The sequence below is a fragment of the Monodon monoceros genome, unplaced genomic scaffold (assembly GCF_005190385.1).
Source record: "Monodon monoceros isolate NGI ecotype Baffin Bay Population unplaced genomic scaffold, NGI_Narwhal_1 Super_Scaffold_18, whole genome shotgun sequence".
NCBI lineage: Eukaryota > Metazoa > Chordata > Mammalia > Artiodactyla > Monodontidae > Monodon > Monodon monoceros.
This window is the reverse complement of record NW_021703774.1, coordinates 73676029-73701883: the sequence shown is the minus strand read 5'-3', so window position 1 is coordinate 73701883 and position 25855 is coordinate 73676029. Positions and strand designations below refer to the sequence as shown.

General features: G+C 37.2%; 1 protein-coding gene across 2 annotated transcripts in view; it reads left to right on the top strand.

Annotated features, from left to right (window-relative positions):
• The window catches only part of VPS45 (vacuolar protein sorting 45 homolog), a 66661-nt gene extending 40935 nt beyond the window's left edge, over window positions 1-25726 (top strand). The window contains exons 13-14 of one of the 2 annotated variants that reach the window (XR_003794422.1): window positions 462-593; window positions 25091-25722. Coding sequence is in view for 1 of the 2 variants with exons in the window: in XM_029228506.1 (XP_029084339.1) it covers window positions 462-593; window positions 25091-25178 (220 nt within the window). In the remaining variant the exon portion in view is untranslated. Of the gene's footprint in view, window positions 1-461; window positions 594-25090 lie in introns of both variants that reach the window. The other variant, XM_029228506.1, reaches the window with a different exon arrangement.
• Window positions 25727-25855: the final 129 nt, after the last annotated feature.

Below are 25855 nucleotides of genomic sequence, written 5' to 3'. Positions count from 1 at the left end.
AATACTTTGAGGTCCTTGGACAGAAGCCATTGTAATGACACTGTACTAAGTATTTGATGAAGGGCTTATACGTGAAAGGAGATGTGTAGTACAAGCATAAATTACTGCTATATTGATACCATATCACAGTGAAGTACTCTTCAGCCTCTTGAATATAAAAGAATATTCCTACATTGGGTTCCAGCAAACGCTATTGTGCTATTCTGAAATCCACAGCACAGAAATTATGACATCCGCTCATAAACAGAAAGCAAATCACTATTCAGCATTTCCTGCTCTGTTTCCTGCCAATTTCAGATAATTAAAACTTTTTTTAAACCTTTTATTCTATTCTCCTTTAATTCTGCTTCCTTTACCAAAAAAGAAAGATTCAGAAATTAAAACTGTGTATATGATAGTAACAGCAAATTTTGCCTTTTTTCCCCCTTATCCTATGATATTAACTTCCTTCATTATTGTAGACCTCAGGATATCATTGTGTTTATAATTGGAGGAGCCACCTATGAAGAGGCTCTAACAGTTTATAACCTGAACCGTACCACTCCTGGAGTGAGGATTGTCCTGGGGGGAACCACTGTGCATAACACGAAAAGGTAAGGGAGAACATTCAGTCCTGTAACTCTTTCCCCTTTCCCAGAGAGGAAGGCTTAAATTCCCTTTATGTAGGAAAAGTAAGGTGAGTGCTGACCAAACTGCTGTAGACCAAAATGCATCAGTTCATAGAATAATTTAGAGTTTGTGTGAGATGAAGGATGTATACTCTATTAAGTTCATAAATCACTTAATTCGGTCAAAGACCTGGAGAGTAATGACCAATCTTCACTGTTAACAGTTTTGTTTCTTATGTTCAAGGAACAGACTGGCACTTTAAAGATACCCAAACATAATACTATTGAATTCTGTGAGTTTTTCTGTTTTGTTGATTAAGTACATTCATTCAGTAAATATTTAGTAAGAAGAATACAAAGATGAAGAAGATAAAGATCCTGCCTCAAGTAAGTGATTGTCTATTAGGAAAGATAGAGCATAAAAAATAAGAAAATAAGTGCCTGGAGAGAGATGTAAAAGAGCCATGGATTCTCAGAGTGGCTAAGAGAAACTAGCAAATGTTTCATGGAGAAGATAGTGTATAACCTGAGCCTTGGATAAAAAAATGGACATATGGAGGGAGAGTACATTCTAGGCAGATTTAACCACATGAACAAGTTACAGAAAACTATAGGCGACATACATAGAAAAAGAACAGCAAGTAGTCAGTTAGCTGGAATGTGTGTAATAAGTGAAAAGGTTGATTGGATGCCATAATTGTAGGTCTTGAATTCCATGCTGAGGAATTTTTTTCTACTTTCCTGTGTAGAAAATGAGGAATCATTGAAAGTTTTAAGCAATAAAATTACAAGAAGGTCATAGTATTTTAGGAAGATTAATTTGGAAACTAAGAGTAGGAAAGACAGATAATTGAATTTAATGATTGGGGACCCTGAGAGATCCATGCTGAGCCATGTATACATAGATACACAGGGAGGCATTAGAGGTGTTTGTGTACTTTTTCACTTTGTATTATTATTTGCCTCATTGTACATTCTGTTTTATAACCTGCATTTTGTAGTCAATGATAAAAACATCTTATAGTCTTAAATATATAATCACTCATTCATTAAACAAATATTAATTGAAAGGTAAGATTGGCTGGATTTGAATATTTCCCTCTTACTGTTTTTATGAATTTAGGCAGATTAGTTAACCTCTTTGTCAGTTTCCAGAGCTCACTGGCCATTTATATATTTCTGTTTGTGAATTGCCAGTTCATATTCTTTGCAAGAATTATATCTGTGTAATTAAGGATATTGACCATTTTCTAATATATTTGCAAATATATTTTCCTCTATTTGATATTTTTGTTTTATATTATTCACAGTGTTTTGTTGTATAAAACTTTTTTTTTTTTACTTTTATGTAGTCAAAGTTACCAGTGATTTCTGCCTTTGATGTCATGCTTAGAAAGTTCTTTCCCAGTCAAGATTATATAAATACTAACCTCTATTTTTTCCATTATTTTTAGGACTTGTATTTAAAGTTATATATTTATAATCTATCAAAATTTTATTTTGGTGTAAACTGTGCAGTAGTTTCCTTTTATAAACTTTACAGAAATATTACGTGTACATACTTCATTACATACAGAAAAGTATACAAATGATAAGCAATGAAATAGCACAAATTGATTACATCTATGTAACCACCACACAGATCAAATAATAGAATGTTACCAGTATCTCTAGAAGCCTCCCTTATTCCTCATGTCCCCTCCTTTGCACAACTCCACACAAAATAATAACTATTATGACTTCTGTTATTATATATTAGTTTTACCTGTCCGTAAAAGATAATTGTTGAATGAATGAAGAAACAGTGGTTAAAATTAATCTATTTCTGCCTTTCTCACAAACAGATCCTTAGAAAAATCTCTAATCACCTTACTCCCAACTTACAAGCTATCATTGTCCAGCATATTGGTTCTACTTTGTTTTTATAATCCCCAAATGAATCATTATTATTTTCAATAGTCAATATTTGTTTAGATTTACCTACATATTTGCCTCTCCCCCCTCTTCATCCTGGCCCTTCTTTCTGATCCAGTATTCTTCTTACTAAAGAACCTCTTTTAGTAGTTCTTTCAGGTTCTGGTCAACTTGATGTTTTTGTCTAAAAATATCTTAGTTTAGCTAAGTTTAGAATTTCAGGTTGATAGTTTTTTTCAGCACTAAAAATCAGAAGACAGTGGAATACTGGTACTTCCCTGGCAGTCCAGTGGTTAAGACTCCGTGCTTCCACTGCAAGGGGGCGTGGGTTCGATCCCTGGGGAGCTAAGATCCCGAATGCCAGTACCGTGTGGCCCCGGTATACTATATAGGGAATACTATTTCCAATTGTTGCTTTTTAGTAGACTTCTTAATGAAGTCTACTCTCGATACAATTGTTTTTCATCTGTAGGCAATATTTTCTTCTCTGGCTCTTTAAGATTATCTTTTTGTCTTTGGTATTCTTGTTTCAGTACTACGTATCTAAATGTGGATTTATTTTTATTTATGTTACTTAGTATGAAAATACATGTTTGGCATAATTTCTGGAAATTTTCCAGTCGTTATTTCTTTGAATATTGCATTTTTTCCCCAATTATTCTGTTCTCTCCTTCTGGAATTCCTGGGAGCTATATGTTAGGCATTTATCTGTTTTCATGTCTCTTAACCTCTTATTTATATTATCCACCTGTTATCTCTCTGTGCTGCCTTCTGTGTACTTTTTTTCACATTAGTATTTCAGTTCAGTAATTCTCTCTTCAGCTATGTATAATCTGTGTTTAATTTGCACATTCAGTTTTTAATTTCAAAGGTAATATTTTTATGCCTGTAATTTCTATTTGCTTTTTCAAATTTGCCTGATTTTTCATTAATTTCTTCTTCTCATGTTTTCAAATCCTTTTCAAATTTTTCTTTAACCACATTAATTCTATAATCTGAAGTACTTGGAGGTCTAATTCTGCTGTTGTGTCTGCTGACATTAGCTCCTGATGGCTCATTTCTGCATGTAATTTTGTATTACGAGTTATCTTAAAGAAGACTCACAGGACTCATGAGGAGCCTAAGTTGAAGATATATCTCTTCTGTGTAGTTTGTCTTTCATTTAGGCCAGGTACCCAAAGAGTATTATCAGTTCAGAACTTTTTTTAATGTTAATTTCTGTACCAAAGGTTTCCTGAACCATGCAGAGCTTTATACTGGTTTATTTTCAAGTTTCCTTGTGATCTTCCTGTGCAGATAGAAGATTTTTGTTTTTCTATTCTCTCTTTTCAGTGAGGGCCTCTACATTATGCGAGAGTCTTAATTCTAATTCCCTTTCTTACTGAGGCCTAAGCCCTGTCTCCTGACCCTCTGCAGCTATTAAAATACAGTGCCCTTGTTTATGAACATTGGCATATTATGAACATTGGCATATATCTTTTGGGTAGTCACAAGCATTGGTTTATACTTATCAACCTAAATTTTGGTTCCCTTTTTGTGATGACTCTTGGAGATTTCCTTTAATTTCTTAAGAGGTTAAGCTATTCATTTAAAAGTATGTATGTCATTTTTTATCCAGCATTTCTATGTGTTTTATTTAATTTCGCCTTATCTAGTTGGCCTTGATTTCAGAAATCGAAGTATAAGTGTGGTTATGATCTTGGAAAAGTTTAAAATGGTAGTGACATTATGCGAAGTTTGCTCTAATTTGAAAACTCTTAGGTAGTATTTGGAAGCTTAACCGTGCATCCTAAAATGTCAGACTGAGGATTTTGTACCTAATTCAGTAGTCTGGGGGGGTACCATTGAATAATTTTGAGCACAGAGTGACACAATACTATCGCTACTATTTTATGCAAGTTCCTCCCTTTGTTCCTGCTGCTGCTAATAAAAATAATCATAATAGGGCTTCCCTGGTGGTGCAGTGGTTGAGATGCAGGGGATGCGGGTTCATGCCCCGGTCCAGGAAGATCCCACATGCCGCGGAGCGGCTGGGCCCGTGAGCCATAGCCGCTGAGCCTGTGTGTCCGGAGCCTGTGCTCTGCAATGGGAGAGGCCACAACAGTGAGAGGCCCGCGTAACGCAAAAAAAATAATAATAATAATGATAAATATTTATTGAGCATCTACTATGTGCTAGGAACTTTACTAAGTACTTTACATATATTAAGTCATTTAATCCTCATATAAGGTATGTACTATTATCTCCACTCTGTATATGGAAACTGAGGCAGAGAGATTAAATAACTTGCCCAAGTAAACATGGCTACTAAGAGATAGAACCAAGACTCAAAACCAGAGTCCATGCTTTTAATCACTGTGCATTTCCTTCATAAGTATTACTTGAATGCCTGACATTGTATTGTTCTCTAAATAATATTTAATAATTTAGTGTTCAAAATGTTTTATTACTAGATAGCCATAATGGATTTTATTTTCTTAATCTAAATGAGTTCTCTCATGATTGTATATATAATTATCTGCTTTTAAATAGGCTTTAATATCAGAATTCAGAAAGACTAATTGACTTTTAAATGATCTTTCTGAGAGTTAATATTTCCCATTGAGTATTTGTAGCCCCATGGCCCATACTTAAGAACTATAGCATTTTCTCTTTAACTTGAAACATTAGACATTTAAAACTAAACATCTGTATCTCAATTTTGAAAATACTTTGGATTTAGATGGAAAGGTAGATTGGCAAAGATTTTTATATATTTCTTTGTAATTTAGTCATATTACATAGAAATAAAAATGCATATATTTTCAGATGTGTTTGGCTCATTAATAGTACTGTGAATAAAACTGCATTTTACTATTAAAAATGGGAGAGCAACCTAAACATCTAGGTATTTCCTTAAATTAGTGTCCCAGGTCCTGAGAAAATAATCTTTAATATAAAATTAAGAAAGGCAGGAAAAAAAAAAAGTAAGGCAGCTTTGTAAAAGCTTTATACTAGATTCTCCCAGCTAGCCAGCTCAGTATTTCTTTGTCTGACTTAACAATATGCTAAGCAGTACACTAAATTACATTTGAGCAGATATCCTTAAGCAATAGAAGGGTCAGTAAAATCTTGAATGGGATTGTTCAGTGGTCCCCGATCAATGAAATTTTTAGGAAGAGGGTGTTGCTATGGTAATTAACAACCTGGAAAAAAGTTAATGTTTGCGATACATAAATGTTCCAAAATCTGGTTTTTTTAATTTACTTTCATAAATATATAGCCTCCAGCAATAAGTAAATAGTGAAATTTTTCACTATCAGTAAGAAGACAGTGCAATTTGTATTTCAGAGTCCAGTTATTGTAAAGGCTTAAGTAATTGAAAGCAACAGTTTCTGCTTTTAGAGGAAAGGCTCAATTTTCATGATGAATGTGGATTACCTTGGGTATTACTAGACTGTTAAGTAATTAAGAGTTCACAACTCTTAATACATATTGAAATCCCAGACTCTCAGTAAATGGGAAGGTTAATATTTTTTAAAACTCAGTTTTATACCTAGATATAGTAGGGCTGCTGTGAGCAGCAATAAAATATGGGGGGAGAAGTTGAACAATTTGTTTCTGTGAATTGTTAGGGTTTAATTTTTGTGGGAGTCTGTGCAATTTCCTATGTAATACATGGATTATTTCTTAAAAGTCCAAAGGAATAAGTGACAAAGACACAGCCTTAACCTCAAAACTCTACCGTGCAGAAGTATTATTTTGAGAGACTATGGCAACCAGGAAACAGAGTATACTTTTAGCTGTGCCATGATAAGTGCCCTCTTTTTAAGCTTTTCTTTTTTTTTTTAAATTTATTTTATTTATTTATTTTTGGCTGCGTTGGGCCTTCGCTGCTGTGCGCGGGCTTTCTCTAGTTGCAGCGAGTGGGGGCTACTCTTTGTTGCAGTGCGCAGGCTTCTCGTTGTGGTGGCTTCTCTTGTTGCAGAGCACAGTCTCTAGGCACGCGGGCTTCAGTAGGTGTGGCATGCAGGTTCAGTCGTTGTGGCTCGTGGGCTTAGTTGCTCCATGTCATATGGGATCTTCCTGGACCAGGGCTCGAAGCTGTGTCCCCTGCATTGGCAGGTGGATTCTTAACCACTGCACCACTAGGGAAGCTCCGTGCCCTCTTTTTATACTTGGAATTATGTAAAATATGATATGCCCCACAAAGATCTGGATTGGTGAGCATTGTAATAAGCAGAAAAGAAATCATATCTTGGGAATTCCCTGGCGGTCCAGTGGTTAGGACTCCGCGCTTTCACTGCCATGGCCCGGATTCAGTCCCTGGTTGGTGAACTAAGATCCCACAAGCCCTGCAGTGCAACTGAAAAAAAAAAAGAAAAAAGAAATCATATCTTGTAGCTCAGAGTGTTATATGCTGATATAGAAGCTACTATCCTTCCAGAGTGGGAAATGCCAATTGCAAGATATTTCTGTGATACAGGTCACTTGATTTCCCTGATGTATTAAATAAAATCTGAGATTATGACATTTATTTTGAAGTCAGATCCCAGCACTACCACTTACTAGTTTATGATTTGGAGCAAGATACTTAATGTAATAGGTAGATGGGTCAAAACTCGTCTCTTGCATCCTAGAAAATCACATGAACCTCACATGTAGCAATTTGAACAACCTTCATCCTGGGATACCTTCTGTTTCTAAAATACATTGAGATTGCCTTCACTGTGAATTGAAACAAAATCTTAGTTTTAAACAAAACCAAAAAATAAAAAGCAATTCCTGGGCTTCCCTGGTGGCACAGTGGTTGAGAGTCCGCCTGCCGATGCAGGGGACACGGGTTCGTGCCCCGGTCCGGGAAGATCCCACATGCCGCGGAGCGGCTGGGCCCGTGAGCCATGGCCGCTGAGCCTGCGGGACCGGAGCCTGTGCTCCGCAACGGGAGAGGCCACAACAGTGAGAGGCCCACGTATCGTAAAAAAAAAAAAAAAAAAAAAAAGCAATTCTTTCCTTCCCTCCCTGACATATTTCCAGAAATGAAAGTAACTTTTGGTGAGAGAATAGGGCCTGTGTATAAGTAAGCTAAGTTTTAAGCCAGAAGGTACCTGAAGATAAATGTCACTTAGAGGGTTTTTTTTGATTATAAAATATCTGCTTTATTTTTAAGAATAAAGGACTATTATTCCATGTTAAATGTGGTTGCCATTCTCTGTGAAAGCATTGAAAATTCTAACATTTTTTATTTCTTAAGTTTTTTGTTCTACTTAAAATGTCCCTTAGATTTTAAAAGGAAATATACATTAGTTGAATCTGAAATTCAACTTGCCATTTAGAGTTCTAATTTCAGCTGCTATCTCTTAAGTACCTTATTTCTTTAAAATAGTTCTTTTGTGACAATATTATTCAGTGCTTCAAGCACTGATCACAGTGAAACAGAGTTCTACAGGCCTTTTGTAGTTACATGAGTTGTTTCTATAGGACCTGCTCTGATGATGTGTAATGGTAATTATCTTTGTTTAGCTTTAAACACTATTTAAAATAGATGGTGTGTGTTTGCTGCTAAGACACCAAGGAACTTTGCAGAAACTAATTATCTCCTTAGCAACATTCTTAATAAAACTGCCTTCTGAATGAAGAGAGGTAGTCAATATTTTCTTCTCTCTCCGTAGCCATATGAAGTTTAATATGAATTTTGTATTGCTTTCCCTTCTCCTTTTATACATAATAAAATCAAAGAAATAAAAGATAGTAACTGATCACAGGGACCTCTATACAGGCATAATTTTCATGCCTTTTTCAAAGCAGAGAACCTGCCCTGAAAAAGGATCTAGGTAAATAGATTCAGCAGTGACCTGAACACATGCAAGTGCTTGCCTTAAGCAGTTAGTCTGTTATGTCTCTGGGGTCCATGCAAGTTTGCAGTGTGCAGACTGTCATCTCCTGTGTCAGTATTTGCACATCTTATGGATATACTTCCCCCTGGCCCTTACTACTTCCCTCTTCATTTGTCTCATTAGTCATACTGGCCTAATAGATCCTCAGTTAGCGGGGAATAAGTCAAATTTCAACTTCTGAAATTATATATGACATGGGTTGTTCTACTCACCACAAATATTTTCACCAAAGTCTTTGTGAAACAGTCAGAAGTAATATTGCCCTAGTTATGAGTTCTAGAATAGATAAACATTTATTGAACAAATGAGAAGAGCATAGTCAATAGTTCATTCACTCTTTCAGCAAATATTTACTGAATATTGGAATACCTCTGTGAATAAAAGCAAAGATCCTAATCCTCAAGAAGCTTACATTTTAATGCAGAGAGAGACAGAAATAAATAATAACTTAATAAATAAGTATATTTTATAGTAAATCAGAAGATGATAAATTCTATGGGGGAAAAAAGCAGAGCAAGGTGAAGGGAAATCAGCAATGCATAGAGGCAGTAGGGTTCAGTCACACTGCTCAGTATGGTATCAGGAAAGGCCTCATTAAGAAGAGATTTGAGCAAAGACTTGGAGGAACTGAGGGAATGAGCCAAAAACAGATGCGGGGAAGAGAATCTCAGGCACAGCAGCGCTGTGTCCTAAGGCAGGATCATGCAGTGTATCCAAGGAGACTGTAGAGTCTGGGGTTGCAGTCAGGGAAGTATCAGGCACCTGATCGTGGACGGCCTTGTAGACTATTTTGAGGACTGGTTTTCACTATGAGTTAGAGAGCATTGTAGGACATTGGGGGTTTTTTAACAGCTTTATTGAAGTAAAATTCATATACCATACAATTCACCCCTTTAAAGTATACAATTCATTGGTTTTTGGTATATTCACAGATATGTGCAACTACCGCCACAGTCAATTTTAGAACATTTTCATCACCTCAGAAAGAATCCCCCAGCCTTAAGGAACCACTAATCTACTTTCTGTCTCTATAGATTTCCCTGTTCTGGACATTTCATATAAATGGAATCATACAATATATAGTCTTTTGTGAGTGGCTTCTTTTACTTAGTATAATGTTTTCAAGGTTCATCCATGTTGTAGCCTAGATCAATACTTCTTTCCTTTCTACGGATGAATAATATTTCATTGTGTGAAATGAAATACCATATTTTGTTTATCCATATATCAGTGATGGACATTTGAGTCATTTCCACCTTTTGGCTATTATGAATAATGCTGCTATATACATTTGTGTACAAGTTTTTGTGTGTATTGTAGAGTTTTGAGTAGAACCATGGCATCTGACTTATATTTTAGCAGGATCACCCTGGCGGTCAAGTTAATATGAATTGAGAAGTATTATTTATCTTAAAATATTCAGAATGAATGTGGGTTATTATAAAAATGCAAGTTTCCTAGACATACATAAATGAACTCTACCCATTATGCATTCATCTACTGAGTCATTATTCTTGTTGTGTTTCTGAAGCACATGGTCATACCTTGCAAATAAATGAGCATCTTGGTTTGGGTTTTGAGCTGGCTTGCCTTCTCTCTTCACAAGTCAATCAGTGTTAAAGAGTTCTGGTCCTTGCTGGCAGCAGTTGACATGTTAGGTTAGCTGTGTGAGCTGAGAGGCCAAGAACCAGATCAGTACGGATGGAATTGTTCTCCCAATAGAAGAAATCCCTCTGTCTTCTCAGAAACAGGATAGAAGTGGAGTAGAAAAGGGAGGTGAGGTGAATGTATTAGTAGTGCTGCCAACATTACCTGAGCCCTGCCTGAACTGTGGATGAAGAGAGCTCTTTAGTCTTCCCCAGTGCTGTCAGTCAGTTCAGTACTTTCTTAAGACTTTTGACAAGGAGGAAAAGTAAACCTAGGTCAACAATCCTCTTACTGCCAGATTCCCTTTCAAACCAATAATAATGACTACACATAGTAGGTTCTCTATAACACTACTGGATTCAAAGAAACCCTCATTAACAAGCCTGCACAATAATTAATGGTCTCATTTTTCAGTTATTTTCTCTCTAACTAGCAAAGACAGATGAAGAAAAATAGGCTCCCCCCGCCCCCGCAAGTAATTCATGCTCATTGTAATAAAACAAATTAAATATAAAAGTCAAAATCATTCATACTACCACACAACTCAGAGCTAACCACTGTTAATATTTTGGTATATTTTCTTCTAGTGTTTTTTTCTTTACCTGAAGGTTTTTGAGTTTTGTGTGTGTTATGTTTGTTTTTGACATAATAAGGATCACATTACATTGTCTACAAAGATTTGTACTTGTTTTGCCCACTTTTAATTATACTGAGAACATTTTACCATGTTATTAAAATTACTTAAAATTATCCTAATGGCTCTATAGTTTCAATTTTAAGGACGCATCTCTGTTTAACCATTACCATTTGACATTTAGATTGTTTATAATTTTTTGCTTGATATAAATACTGCAGTAAACATCTTGTATATTGATAAACCCTTGTCCTATCTCTGAATATTTCCTCTAGATAAATGTACAGTGAGGCAGTCTCAAATATTGCTAGTAGAAGTGTAAATCCATAACTTTTCTGGAAAGCAGTTTGACATTATATATTCAGGGGCATGGGGTTGACTTCATGGCTCTTGTTGTTATTGAGGTTTTTTTTTAGTTTCTTGATTTTTTAGAAGCCCTAACTCAGGTGTTGGAAGTGTTCTATATCTTGATCAAGAAGATGGTTACATGACTGTATACATTTGTTAGAGTCATCAAATGATATCCTTAAAAGTGGTACATTTTATTGCCTATGAATTATATCTCAATTAAAAAATTAAAATTTTAAAAAACAAAGCCCTGTAGTACCAAACTGACATTTTTTCCTTGATATGGTTAGAAAGATAGAAAGATAAAAAGAAATAGTTTTCTTACTATGTATTTCAGTGTTATTTAGTGACATGCCCTAGAACCACCAGATATTAGCTGGTGTTATGAGCACATGATTTGAAAAACACTGATCCATAGCAACTCCTAAGAGGGGATTATGATGACACTAAGAAGTAAAATTTATTTAGCATATACTATGTTAGACACTGCTTTAATACTTTATACCCGTGCTATCCAAAATGTAGCCACTAGCCTTTGTAACTACTGAACACTTGAAATGTGGCTAGTCTAGTTTGAGGTGTGCCACAAGTATAAAATACATATTGGATTTCAAACACTTAGTACACAAAAAGTGTAAAATATCTCATTAATAATTTTTTAAGTTGATAATGTTTTAGATATATGGATTAAGTCAAATATGCTATTAAAATTGACGTTACTTATTTCTTTTTGCCTTTTTAATGTGCTTACTAGAACATTTAAAATTACATAGCCACTCACATTTGTGACTTGCTTTGCATTTCTATTGGATAGTGCTGCTGTATTCATTAAATTTTTATTTAATTCTCATAACAACCCAGTGAGGTAGGTATTTTTATTATTATCATCAACCTTATTTTTCAGATGAGACTTAGAGTAGTTAAGTACTTTGTCCAAAGTCATAGAGCTAGTAAGTAAGTGGCAAAGCTGGAATTGAACTCAGTTTGTTTCCAATCTGGGCACTCAGTTGAAATAATATTTTAGGAAGATTTATCTAGCTATAATTTTTTTTTTTGCGGTACGCGGGCCTCTCCTGTTGCGGAGCACAGGTTCCAGACGCGCAGGCTCAGCGGCCATGGCTCACGGGCCCAGCCGCTCCGCGGCATGTGGGATCTTCCTGGACCGGGGCACGAACCCGCGTCCCCTGCATCGGGAGGCAGACTCTCAACCACTGCGCCACCAGGGAAGCCCTAGCTATAAATTTTTTAAATCCCTTGCTTATAAATGTCACAAGATAGCAAAATATGTTTTTATCAAATGGAAAATATGTGATGCTTTCTGCCTACTAAAAAATATTGTAAACCAAAGCAGAGAAAAAACAGTATAAAAGTAAGGAATCATTTAGTTTTGTTTAAAGATTTCTGTCATCCAGAGATAATTAAGAATGAGATTTAAGACAGTGTTGCCCTTTGGATAAAAATGACTAACTTGATTAACTAGTGGCAGCTGTTAGTTTCATTACTACCGGAGATGATGCCTGAGCTTTGGTAATAATATAATTCTGACAAAGTCAGGACGTTAGTGTTTTTTTGTAGAGAGTACAGTTTAGAGCTTAGAAAACAGGTTGGTATTTTGAATTTCTGTAGATAGATTTGAAGCTGGGAGGATGCCGATTCATATTATCAACAGGTTCTTTATAGATTTCTACCTAAACAAGTAACACTAGAGACTTGGACCTTCTCCTATAACCACGAGTTGGTTTGATCTCTGAATTATTTACTGAAAAATTAGGATCCTGTGACAGAATTTACATTTCAAAGGAAGAGGGATTCAGAGGACACTTCTTCACTTGTAGGTATTTCAGAATCAGTTTTGAAACTGTTGGAACCATCACCATCTACCATCTCTTGGTAGAGATTTTTGGGAGAGTTTACTTTTCTCCTGTAACCAAAGTGTTAAAACACCATTGCCAAGAGCTGTGATGGAGTGTATCACCTGTCACTGACAAGCATTTATTGAGCGCTGTTATGTGTAAAGTACTGTGCAACGTGTTAGAAAGATGAAGACATATTCTATGTCGTTAAAGATCTCAATGTCTAATGGAAAAATAGGCATATAAATGAATAACTGTAACAAGATGCTCTTTTAAAAAACTAAATTTAACCCAAGATTCAAATCTGTGTCCCCTGATTCCAATTTATTTGTACATTGAAACATATTTTTTAATTAAAAATAGCGTTTTGTTACAAAATCAATACGTAATCCTTATAGGAAAAAAATTTAATACAGTTAAGCAAAAATAAGATAATAAAAATATTCATACTACCACCATCACACCATTGGAAATATCAACCATCTAGATGTATGCCCTTTTAGGTTTTTTCCTATTAATGTATACACATGTATGTTTAAATAAAGTGGAATATACTATACGTGTACTTTCAATGAAAATACTTATATATGTCATTTTTAATAACTGAATAGCATTCTATTGTCCGATTGTGCCACAACTTATTTAACCAATCCTCAGTTTTTTGTTCACTCAACAAGTACTTACTGAGCACCTATGTATTCCAAGAGCTATCTTGAGACTAGATATATGGCAGTGAACAAAACAAATATTTTTTGATATTCATTGTTTATAATTTTTTTACTCTTATAAACAGTGCTATAACAAACATTTTATATACATCTTTACACACTTGTCCATTTGTTCACTTGGGATAATAGTAATTGGGCATGTACTATATGCCAGACAATCTTCTGACTTCATTTCATATATTATCTCATTTAATCTTCATGATCCGAAAGGTAATATTCTTGTGGTTCCAATTTTCAAGTGAAGAAACTGAAACATTAAGAGAAGACAATTAAGTAGTTTGCCTTAGGTCATATAGCAAGGAAGTGCAAAGCTAGAATTCAGGTTCAGATTTTTGTGATCCTAGATTCAATGCACTACTAGCGATGTTGAGATGAACTTACTGCATCAGAGAATATTAACATTTTTAAGATGCTTAAATACTAATTTGTCAGCCAGAAAAATTTTACGTTTATAGCTTCACACCATGCCCTTCCAACCCTGAAGTTAACTGCTCCTGATTCTTAAAAATAAACAAATTTAAAAAATCATCCATTTGGGACTTCCCTGGTGGTGCAGCGGTTAAGAATCTGCCTGCCAATGCAGGGGACACGGGTTTGAGCCCTGGTCCAGGAAGATCCCACATGCCACAGAGCGACTAAGCCCGGAGCAACTAAGCCCGAGCGCCACAACCACTGAGCCTGTGCTCTAGAGCCTGTGAGCCACAACTACAGAAGCCCACGCACCTAGAGCCCGTGCTCTGCAATGAGAGAAGCCACCGCAATGAGAAGCCTGCGCACTGCAATGAAGAGTGGCCCCCAGTCGCCACAACTAGAGGAAGCCTGCACGCAACAACAAAGACCCAACGCAGCCAAAAAATAAATAAAACTAATAATTTTTTTAAAATAGATTAAAGAAAAGAAAAAAATCATCAATTTGTATGGAGAAAATTAGTTAAAAAACATTTTACTTCAACTCGAAAGAAGAAAGAAGCAGATGAATAATGCAAAGCTAAAAGAAGAGACCAATAAATGAAAAAGTCAGCAATAGAGACAGATTCAGAGAGGTATGTACTGTCTGGTTTCAAAGCAGCCTCCACTTCCAGATTCCAGCCCCTTATGAGGCACTGAACTTTCACTGGTTCAGTGATAGACCCCCACCCCCATGTCGTTGAGTACACTTTTTTTCTTTTGCTTAAGCGAGTTTGAATGGGTTTCTGTCTCTTGCAGCCAGAAGGTTGCAGTTTAGGAAAATGATATTATCTTTTACAAGTTTATAGGATGTGCCTTTTTGTGTGGTATGTAAGACCCTATCCAGTGTTTGCATATTTGTTTCAGGATTTGTTGGGTTAGACAATAAAAAACTTTAAATGAAAGGAAAAGCTCAAAAATGCTAATCCTGTGTAGTGACACACGAGAGACTCGTTTACTTCTTTATTTCCTATGTTATCTACATTTTCATGTTTTTTAATGATGAGAAAGATGTTGTACAAATTTTTAAAGGTCAATTGATGTCCCTTGGGATTATTAAGTAGTAAAGTATGTAGTTGATTATCCTCTACACACTCCTGCAAAACTGTATTACCTTCCCCAATTGAATGATGCGTCCTTTAGAACATAAGTTCTTTCACTAGGATTATCATTAGAACTTCTGGGCTTGAATGAGACCTGTTATTTATAAATCACCTTATTGTACTCTTTGGTCTAAGAGGCAGTGTAGCACAGCAATTAAGAGCAAGGCCTCTAGTGACAGACTGACTACCTTTTTTAAATCCTAGTTTTGCCATATGTCCACTTGTATGACCTTAGGCAAATTATTTAACTTTTTTAGGCCTCAGTTTTCTCAACTGTAAAATGGAGGTAATAATAGCTCCTTATATCATTGTTATGATGATTGGGTGATATATATAAAATATTAGAGGAGAATCTGGTGCAGGGTAAGCACTTAATATGTGTTGCTTGCTGCTGCTGTTGTTATTACTATTACATTTGGGGAAAATAAAGTAAAAAAGACTTTGGGGGCTTCCCTGGTGGTGCAGTGGTTGAGAGTCCGCCTGCCGATGCAGGGGACACGGGTTTGTGCCTCGGTCCGGGAAGATCCCACATGCCGCGGAGCGGCTGGGCCCGTGAGCCATGGCCACTGAGCCAGCGCGTCCGGAGCCTGTGCTCCGCAACGGGAGAGGCCACGACAGTGAGAGGCCGCGTACTGCAAAAAAAAAAAAAAAAGACTTTGGATACTCATTGTCACCACCTCTATTGTCACCCATACTTCCAAATCACTTGTTTTGAAAACTACTTTAACGTAATTCGAGAGCAGAATTATATTATTATGCCAGGTAGGAATATACTGGGGCAGTGGTAAAATTTACTCTGACGGTAGTCCAATTGCCAGGTGACTTTTGTGGTCTTTGGAGAAAAAGCTTTAGTAACTTGATTTCCATTTGTGCTCACACAAATTTCCCCTTTGAAACCTCCAGACTCAGTACCTCTATAATTAAGAGACTTGCACAGAGTCTTCAACATCCATGTTTGCTACAGATAGGTAATTTGGAGCTTTGTTTCCTGTTTGTTTTGGTATGGTGGTCACCATTCTACTCCTCTAGTTGTGGTTGCTCTGACAAATTGACGTGGTCTTGAATGTTCCCAGTGGTGAGAAAGTACATCTGTAGCTCTCTTCATTCTCAGATGATAACCTCCTTTCCTATCTTTACGTAACTGATACGACAGGCAGTTCAGTCTTTGAGGAGTCCATCTCTTGCCCTGTGGACTATGAGGATAGTCCTTTCTCCTCGCGTGGTACTCCAATGAATGACACAGGCACAGTGCTGGATACATGCAGAATCCCATTGGTTGCTTTTTTGTTCTGTATCTTCACAGGGGGAGAGGAAGTAGGACCAAGGGCTCCTATTTATTTGTTTTGCTTTGCTTTGCTTTTTGTTTTTTCATAAATCAGGTGTCCAGTACTAAGGTGGGAACTGGGAAGGAGTAGCTACAGTTTTTAATAGGCAGTTACACTGTTTGTAAGAAAGTATCATAGGGTAAGTATCATAGGGTAAAGTAACCTCAATGGAATTGGTTATAATCAAGGAAATATTTTATATCTTAATTCAGTGTTTCCCAAGGTCTGTTCTATAGAAAATTTGTTTGGGGAGATATCGATAGGTATTCCATTTTAAAAGATTCTTAGCCAGCTAAGTTTGGAAAAATCACTGTATCCTCCTGGAAAGGAGAGATATTCACATTAGCATGCTAAAGATTGTGAGAAACTTCAGAGTATAGAAACCCTATAGATATAACTTTTTTTCTTAATTCTATCTTAATATAATGTTTTTATTAAAGAGTATGTGTAAATATAAGTTAGAAAATATAATGAATACCCTTGGATCCTTCACCTAAGGACTAGAAAATTGCCAGTAACATGGATCTATCTGTGTGATCTGCTGAAATTACATCCTTTATCTCCCTACAACAAGTAAGGACTATCCTAAATTTTGTGTTTAATTCCCTTGCTTTGATGGGGAGAGTTGTATTTTTATCACTAATTCTAAACAATGCATTGTTTAGTTTTACTTATTTTTGAGCTTAATAAAAAAATTGTATCATACTTTTTCACTCAACATGCTTCTAAGATTCACCTGTATTGTTCCATGTAACCTTGTTCATTCCTTTGTCGGTGCTGTGTACCATTCCACTGTGTGAACATACCACAGCTTGCTTCTCCATTCACCTGTCCACAGATATTTGAGTTGTTGGTTTTTTGTTTTGTTTTGTTTACTATTGCTATTACTATTGCTTCAGTCAGAGAGCAGCAAGAAAAAAATGTGAGCCAAGGATATTGACAGAATGTTTTGATGATACTGTTTGGGAGCAAGAGGGAAGATACTTGTTAAGTAGCTGCTTTATATAAAGTACACTTCCAAAGCAGGGCCTAAAATACAAAGAAAATAAGATGTCCCTATCTTTGATGATCTTATGTCCAGATAGGGGACTTAAACAAATCTGTATTTCTCAAATTAGGATATGATTAGTACCAGAGACACACAAAGGCACCAAATAAACATGACACATCTTTTGGAGTGTCTGTTTTCTTAGAATTGCCGGGGAGAGGGGATGTTCAGGGGTAGAATTAAATAATTTAACTGGAATTTAATTTAAATTCCTTGTCAAAAATATGTTTATGTTGAAATTTAAAAGGTCCTTTTGTGAAAAATAACAAAATTGTTATGTATTTTTAAAACAAAATACCAGACCTCAAAGAAAGATGTAAGCTGGTAAGGGACTGTACCCTCAGGACTAATAGATTCATTGTCTTCTGTTGTTAGGGGTTCTTAGGAACAGAAATTTGAGAAGTGTTAATGTATGTAAGTTAAATAAAATGCATCCAAAATAGATATAATTAACTCTGGCAGAGTAATCAGGAAATGCTTCACAGTGGAGAGAGCATTTGTGCTAGACCTTAAAGAGTAAGTTGGATTTCCATAGGAAGAAAGAGCATTCAGGACTGAGAAAACAGCATAATTGAGGACAGGAGGTGGTGGGGAAAGGTACAGCCCATTTGAGAAATAATGAGTTCTTTCTGGGTAAAGTATATACATCCAGTGAGGAGCAAGATGATGTGTGTGTGTGAGATTCCTAATATTTTCCGACATAAATGTTGAAAGCCAGACTTTTTCCTTACTCCTGACAAAATTGCTGTTGAATCTTTAGCAAAAGTATAGCATGATAGGTGACATTTAAGCTGAGGTCTTAACTTCTTTAAAAAACATGAATCTGATTCATGTATTCCTTCAGCAAATACTTAATTCAACATCTACTTTATACTAAGGATACACACATCAAGAAGATATTACTCGAGGTGTACATTAACTGGTAAGAGAAGTCATTAGAAGAGAACTTGCACAGCTCCCACTACCGCTGCTATCCTCTGCCTTCACATCACAGTGGAGAATGCTCCTGGCTAAGCCCAGCCCTCCTACTGGGGCGCCAGATTCCATCCCCTCACCTACCCCAGGGCATCACTCCAAACCTGCTCCTCTCTCAATCCTGAATGGGTTTTTCCCACTCTATTGGATCATTCACAGAAGCAACCAGCTAGGATTTTTCCCCATCTTTAAAAACCTTCTATTAACCTCCTATCTCTTTCCACATTCTATACTATTTCTCTGTTCTCTTTTATAGCAAAATTCTTCAAGAGTTGTTTTTACTCACTGCCTCTGATTCCTCTCCTTATATATTCTCTTAAACCTCCACCTTCTTTTAAACCTTACCTCTTCTCTTAAGCCACTCCATTCAGGCTTTCATGCCCATCAATCCCCACAATTGCTTCTGTTGTGGTTCCAGGGATCTCCACATGGCTAAAGTCAGAGTCAACTTTTAGTACTCATTTTACTTGCAGCAGCATTTGACACGGTTGATCAGTTCCTTCACTTTGAAAGACTTTTGTCACTTAGCTTCCCGAGACTGTACTCGCCTAGTCCTCCTCCCTCACTTGCCATTCCTTCTCTGTCTCTTTTGTTCATTTCTCCTGTTTTTGGAATCCCTGGAACTCTGTCCTTGGACTGCCTCTCTTCTTGTCTGCACCTCACTCCCATGTAGTCTCGTGGCTTTAAATTTTATCCTCTAATGACTCCCAGATTTACATCTCTAGTCTAGAGTTTTTCAACTTCAGCACTGTTAGTATTTGAGGACAGACAATTCTTTGTTGTGGGGAACTGTCCTGTGCATTATAGGATGGTCAGCAACATCCCTGGCCTCTACACACCAGATGCCAGTAGCACCCCAGCAGTTATGGCAACCTAAAATGTTTCCAGACATTGCCAGATGTCTTCTGGGCATAAAATCACACCCTTCCCCATTGAGAACCTCTATTTTTAGTCTGAGCTTCTCCCCCAGACTCCAGATTTATATATCTAACTATTTGACACTTCCACTTGAATGTCTAATAAACATCCATATTTAACAATGATCAAACCAAGCTTCTGATATTTCTTCTTAAATATAATACCCCTCAGACTTATCCATTCTTCTAATTTCTTAGGCCAAAAACCTTGTTGTCTTCGTGACTCCCCTCTTTCTCTCACCTACATCCTGATTTACCAGTAAATCTTGTGATCCTTCCCTTCAAAGTGTGTCCAGAATCTGATGCCCCCTCACCACTACCACCCTGGTTCATGCCACCATCACTTCCCATCGGGATCATTACAGCTGCCTTACCCTTAACCCCTGTAGTCTGTTCTCAATGCAGCAGTAGAGCGATCCTGAGAAAATATGTAATTCAGGGCATGTCACATCTCTGCACAAAACCCTCCAGATGTTTCCCATCTTACTTAAAGTAAAAAGCAAAATCCTTACAATCCTTACCAGGCCTTACATGATCTCATCTTCACACTCCCCTCCATCCCCTTCCCTTAATCTCTCTAATCTCATCTCTTACTACCCAACTTCACTCCAGCCACACCAGCCTCCTTCCTGTTCCCTGAACATACCAGGCCTTGGACCCCTTGCGCTTGCTCCTCTCCCAGATATGTCTTCCATTGCCTTATTCAAGTCTTGGCTCAAGTGTCAGTTTCTCAGTGAGGTCTTCCTTGACCACTAGACTTAAAATCACACCACCACTATCACCTCCAAGTCTCCTTCAAACCTGCTTTATTTTTCTCCATAGCATTTTCTTCATCTAACATACTAGAGAGAGTTCTCTTGAATAAGAGAACAAGATTGTCTGGGTTTGCATCCCGACCTGGTCACTTTCAAGATATAAGACTTGATTCCTGTGCCTCAATTTCTTTGTAAAATAGGATAGTTTCTATCTCATTAGAATAGTACCTCGCAAATAGTAAGTGATATGTTTTCACCATTATTATTATATTTTACTTAGGGTCAATTTTGCTTATCTTCCCTCCTCCCCCAGTGGAATATAAATTCCATGAGAGCAGAATTTTTTTATTTCACTTACTGCTATATTCACAGCTTCTGGAACAGTGCCTGGCACATAGGTGCTTAATAAATGTCTGTTGATCAAATTGTTATCTCTAGAGAGACTAATGGGGAGAAGAAGAGTCACGGAAGACTTGAGCTTTATGTATACTATTTAAAACTTTTACAAAAGGAATGTATTCATGTATTACTTGTACCCTCAAAAAACTCATAGGCTTACATGGAAAATAGACATGTAAACAAATAAATTCCTAGAGGAATATTGTGAGAGCGAGTTGGGTTTTAAAAGATGCATCGTTCCACTAGATAAAATGTGAGAGGGATGAGACAGCTTTCTAGACAGAGGGAATAGTATGTGCAAAAAGCAAAGAGGTATAAAACACAGCAGTAGCTCTGACAACTGTAGTCAGTATTTTGAGGTATTAAAGTTTCCATCTTGGTGAATGGATGAAGAAGATGTGGCACATATATACAATGGAATATTACTCAGCCATAAAAAGAAACAAAACTGAGTTATTTGTAGTGAGGTGGGTGGACCTAGAGTCTGTCATACAGAGTGAAGTCAGTCAGAAAGAGAAAAACAAATACCGTATGCTGACATATATATATAATCTTAAAAAAAAAAAAAGAAAGCTTCCAATGAACCTAGGGGCAGGACAGGAATAAAGACACAGATGTAAAGAATGGACTTGAGGACACGGGGAGGGGGAAGGTTAAGCTGGGATGAAGTGAGAGAGTAACACTGACATATATACACTACCAAATGTAAAATAGATGGCTAGTGGGAAGAAGCTGCATAGCACAGGGAGATCAGCTCGGTGCTTTGTGACCACCTAGAGGGGTGGGATAGGGAGGGTGGGAGGGAGACGCAAGAGGGAGGGGATATGGGGATATATGTATACATACAGCTGATGCACTTTGTTATACAGCAGAAACTAACACAACATTGTAAAGCAATTATACTCCAATAAAGATGTTAAAAAAAAAAAAGTTCCATCTTGGGACTTCCCTGGTGGTCCAGTAGTAAAGAATCTGCCTTACAATGCAGGGGACATGGGTCCCATCCCTAGTCGGGGAACCAAGATCCCACATGCTGCGGGGCAACTAAGCCCACGCACCACAACTACTGAGCTCGCACGCCCCAGCTAGAGCCTGCGTGCTCTGGAGCCCTTGGGCCACAACTAGAGAAGAGAAAACCCACACGCCACAACTAGAGAGAAGCCCACGCACCGCAACAAAAGATACCATGTGCTGCAACAAAAGATCCCGTGTGCCGCAACTAAGACCCGACAAGGCCAAAAATAAAATAAATAATAATAAGTCTTAAAAAAAAAAAAAAGTTCCATCTTATCCCTCTCTCTCACTAATTCCTATGTTCCAGCTAAGTATTTGGCTATAATTAGAAGCTTATTACTCCATTAAGGCAAATATCTTGGGTTTTTTTCTCATTATTTTCCTGTAAGTCTTTTTCTATTTTCCTGCCCCCCAGAATGTCCATTCATGTTTTTCATCATACCACTCTTCAGATTTGATTCTAAATTCCCGCAATGTCTTTGTTATAATAAGAAACTCACATGTAATTTCTATCTGTGGAGTATAGTAAAAAAAAAAAAGAGGAAATAGATAGATAGAGTTTTGTTATAATATGTAGCTTTGTTTAGGAACACAGTTGTTTAGCTCAATTATTTTAGTAATTAAAATTTAAAATCCTATAAATGTTAGTGTCTAGTCCCTTACCAAAGACTTAAAAGTGAAGAAACTTGTTTTTCAATGTGTGATGCAAGACTTTTTGAGGTTGACTTTTTAAAATCAGGGATTTTTTCTGCCCACCTTCCTTCTCTACATAGAGCTGGGAAAGCACCCTTGATGACAGCACAAACCAAGGCAAGCAATAGTGCTAATCCACTAGATTAGCTCCTGGTACCATCACTGTTTATACCATCTCTCATGTTGCATTGTGATTGTGTATCTCTCTGAGAGCCCCTTAAAGTTAGGAGTCATAACAAGTGTTCATATGAACACCTAGTTCAGTGCCTACCGCATAATGGATGCTCAGTAAATACTGGTTAAATTTAATTGAACTGAGCTGAATTGAATTAGATTATAGTACCACAGGGGAAGGGGATTTTTGAGTTTGCTTTTTAAGTAAGACTGATTCAAAACAAATCTAGAAAAGAAAAATCATTCTTTTTTGTTGTTTTTAAACATAGTCTAAAGTTTGGGGTACAGATACCAATATGTTCATCACCTATAATTTTTAAAGCATTCTGCAATGACTCATCAGAGTCCCCAAATAGATACTTTTTTAAAAACCACAACGGCCCTGGGGAACAAAATTAGGCCTGGCAAATATAAATAGTGTTTTCTCTTTGCAGTCAAGAATGTGGGGTCTTGGGCTTCCCTGGTGGCGCCGTGGTTAAGAATCCGCCTGCCAATGCAGGGGACACGGGTTCAAGCCCTGGTCCGGGAAGATCCCACATGCTGCAGAACAGCTAAGCCCGTGCGCCACAACTACTGAGCCTGCGCTCTAGAGCCCGCCAGCCACAACTACTGAAGCCTGTGCGCCTAGAGCCCGTGCTCCGCAACAAGGAAGCCACCCCAGTGAGAAGCCCACACACTGCAACAAAGAGTAGTCCTGCTCGCTGCAACTAGAGAAAGCCTGTGCACAGCAACGAAGACCCAATGCAGCCAAAAATAATAAATAAAATTAATTAAAAAAAAAAAGAATAGATACCTAAAATTAAAAAAAAAAAAAGAATGTGGGGTCTTGTTGATACACAGAGGAGGATCTTTAAGTATAATTTCAGGAAAGTTACTCCTTTCCTTTGCACATGTACGAGTCTCATGTGAAGCAAAGATCACCTCATAAATTCCTATAGGGTTTCCCAGCATATTTGTTTCATTCTTACTAAAAGTCCCTAATCAATAACTTCTGTGTTATCTTTCAAAAAAGAAAGGCAATGCTGCCTCATTTCCTTACACTTGTTTTCTGGCCTCAAAGTGTCTCCTGTCCAACTGGCCAAAGAGCCAGGCTAGACAGAGGTGCCAGTATTAACAGAGGTGTTCAGTAGAGGAATAGATGAATTTAGCTTCTGCTCCTCTCCCTCTACTTCACCATTTTCTTCTTTTGCAAAGGAGTTTGGAATTTAAATTTTCTAAACCTAGAATCTTCCAGGTCTGAGACTGCACAGCTGTGGTAATAATAAGGTACCTGGTCATTTCTCCAACCCTCAATCTGCTATAGATCTGTATCCTGAGAACGAGTCCAGCATACTTATAAGTAATGCCCCCAAAACTCCTGTGTTACAGAGAAGGCTTTCTTGCCAATGGGTAGCTATTTTAAGTACTTCATTTATTCCGTATACCTTTATTTGGTACCTACTAGGTGTCAGCCTCTGTGGTAAACCCTGGAGATCCAAGATGAATAAGTGTTAGTCCGACCCTAAGTAACTCACAGTCTATTTTGGCATCAATAATGTATAGAGTACCTAATTAATAATAATATGGTGCTAAAATAGCACTAGGACAAAGTGATAATAATGATGGGGTGATTAGTTCAGCATGGAGGAGAGTTTGGGAAAGCTTCACAGAAAAGGTGGCTTTTAATCCTCAGCCTTAAAGGATAAAAGGGATTTCATCAGACAAAGAAGGGGTAGTCTATCATTTCAGACTAGGACATAATAAGAGCAAAAGCATAAAGGTGTGGAAGCTCAGGACATGTTTAGGGAACAGTGAGTGGTTGGGCATGGAAGGCACATAGGCTGCATGGTTGGTGGGAGATAGAACCAGACAAGTGAGAGTATTGTGTGGTACTGAAGGGCACAGATTCTAGAGCTGGGTTTGAATCCCAGCTAAGACACTAACTAGATTTTGTGATCTTAGCAAGTCACTTAACTTCTCTATAGCTTGGTTTCTTCATTTTTTAAATGAGGATAGTAGCATATATATATATACTACGTTTATATGTATACACACACACAGCTCAAACCAGTTCTCAGAACAAAAGAAATACAAGTATTATTAGGAGGCCACATTATGAAGGGCCTTGAATTTTAATCTGTATTATTCTGTAAGCAAAAGAAAGGTTTTAAAGCAGACAAGGGGAGAGTATGCAACAGGATATAATCTGTATCTTAGAAAGTTGGTGCCACTTTGGAGAGTAGACTGGATAAAGAAAAGACTAGAGGCACAATACAAGTTCTGAGGCAGTTTCAAGAGTTTAGATAAGAGGTGCTGATAGAACATGGTTCTGAGTTGATGTACAATAGTAGCCTTGCCCTTAAAACTTCTGAGTTCCTGACTAGAAATTTCAAACTTGAAATATTAGTCTTAACAGATCTTACAAGTTTAACGCTAAAAGACAGTGAGAACCCTGGGGAAGCGCACAAAGGGGTTCTCCTTCTAGTCTGGATGTTTTAGTGCTCAACTGATGCTTCTATTCTGCACCCAAATATCAGACCAGTGCTTCTTCCATTCATGATAACCTTTCATCTAGTTAAATGTCATGAGCAAGACATTCTGTTTTGGAGATGCTTTTTTTTTTCCCTTGAGTAACCTCAAGTCTACTGGTCAGTTTCCTAGAGGAAGTTCTGGCTTCTGGACTGCACAGCCGAAGCAAGGACAGCTCTCAAGTTACATCAAGGTTAGCAAGCAGAAGATGAAATGGTGATGGAGAGGTGAGAAGAATGGCGCAACTTCCCCTCTTGCCTCGCTGCAGGCTTTCTCCACTGACCAGAGGGGTGTTGGAGAAGAGACTTGGGTTTTGTGCTTCTTGTTATAACCCATCTCCAGGTAGCCTGCTGATTCCTGAACTGTTGGCACAGACACCAAGACTCCAGTGGTGAGTTGAGAATAAGTCTGAGCCCATTCCAACACACTTCTCTCATGTTTTCTTTATCAAATAACTAAATGTATTCCTTGTATTTGATAGCACAATCACTTCAGTTTCTGGCGAATTTTGTTGGGATCTTACTTGAGAAAAGGGTTATCAGAGCTTAAAGGAGTTTTAAAAAGTAAAAATTAGATGCACATACTATAGACTCTTCTCTTGACCCCTTTTATTTTTCATTAACCACATTCCTGAACAACTCATTTCTGAAAACCCATCATATTTCTGTAAGAACCATCCAAAAATTGTCCCTAAATTGCAATTTTCTGTGGTACTGAGAAACCATGTATGACTACAATAAAAATCCATTTTGTGAAAAGACACAAGTGATTTGTTTTTGTTTCTTTGGGGTTAACAACTATTTATGGGAATTTATGTGATGAGGTATGAGCTGGCTTTACACCATACTTAGAGAAGGCATTGCCTCTACCCAAAGGATATTTAAAGTAT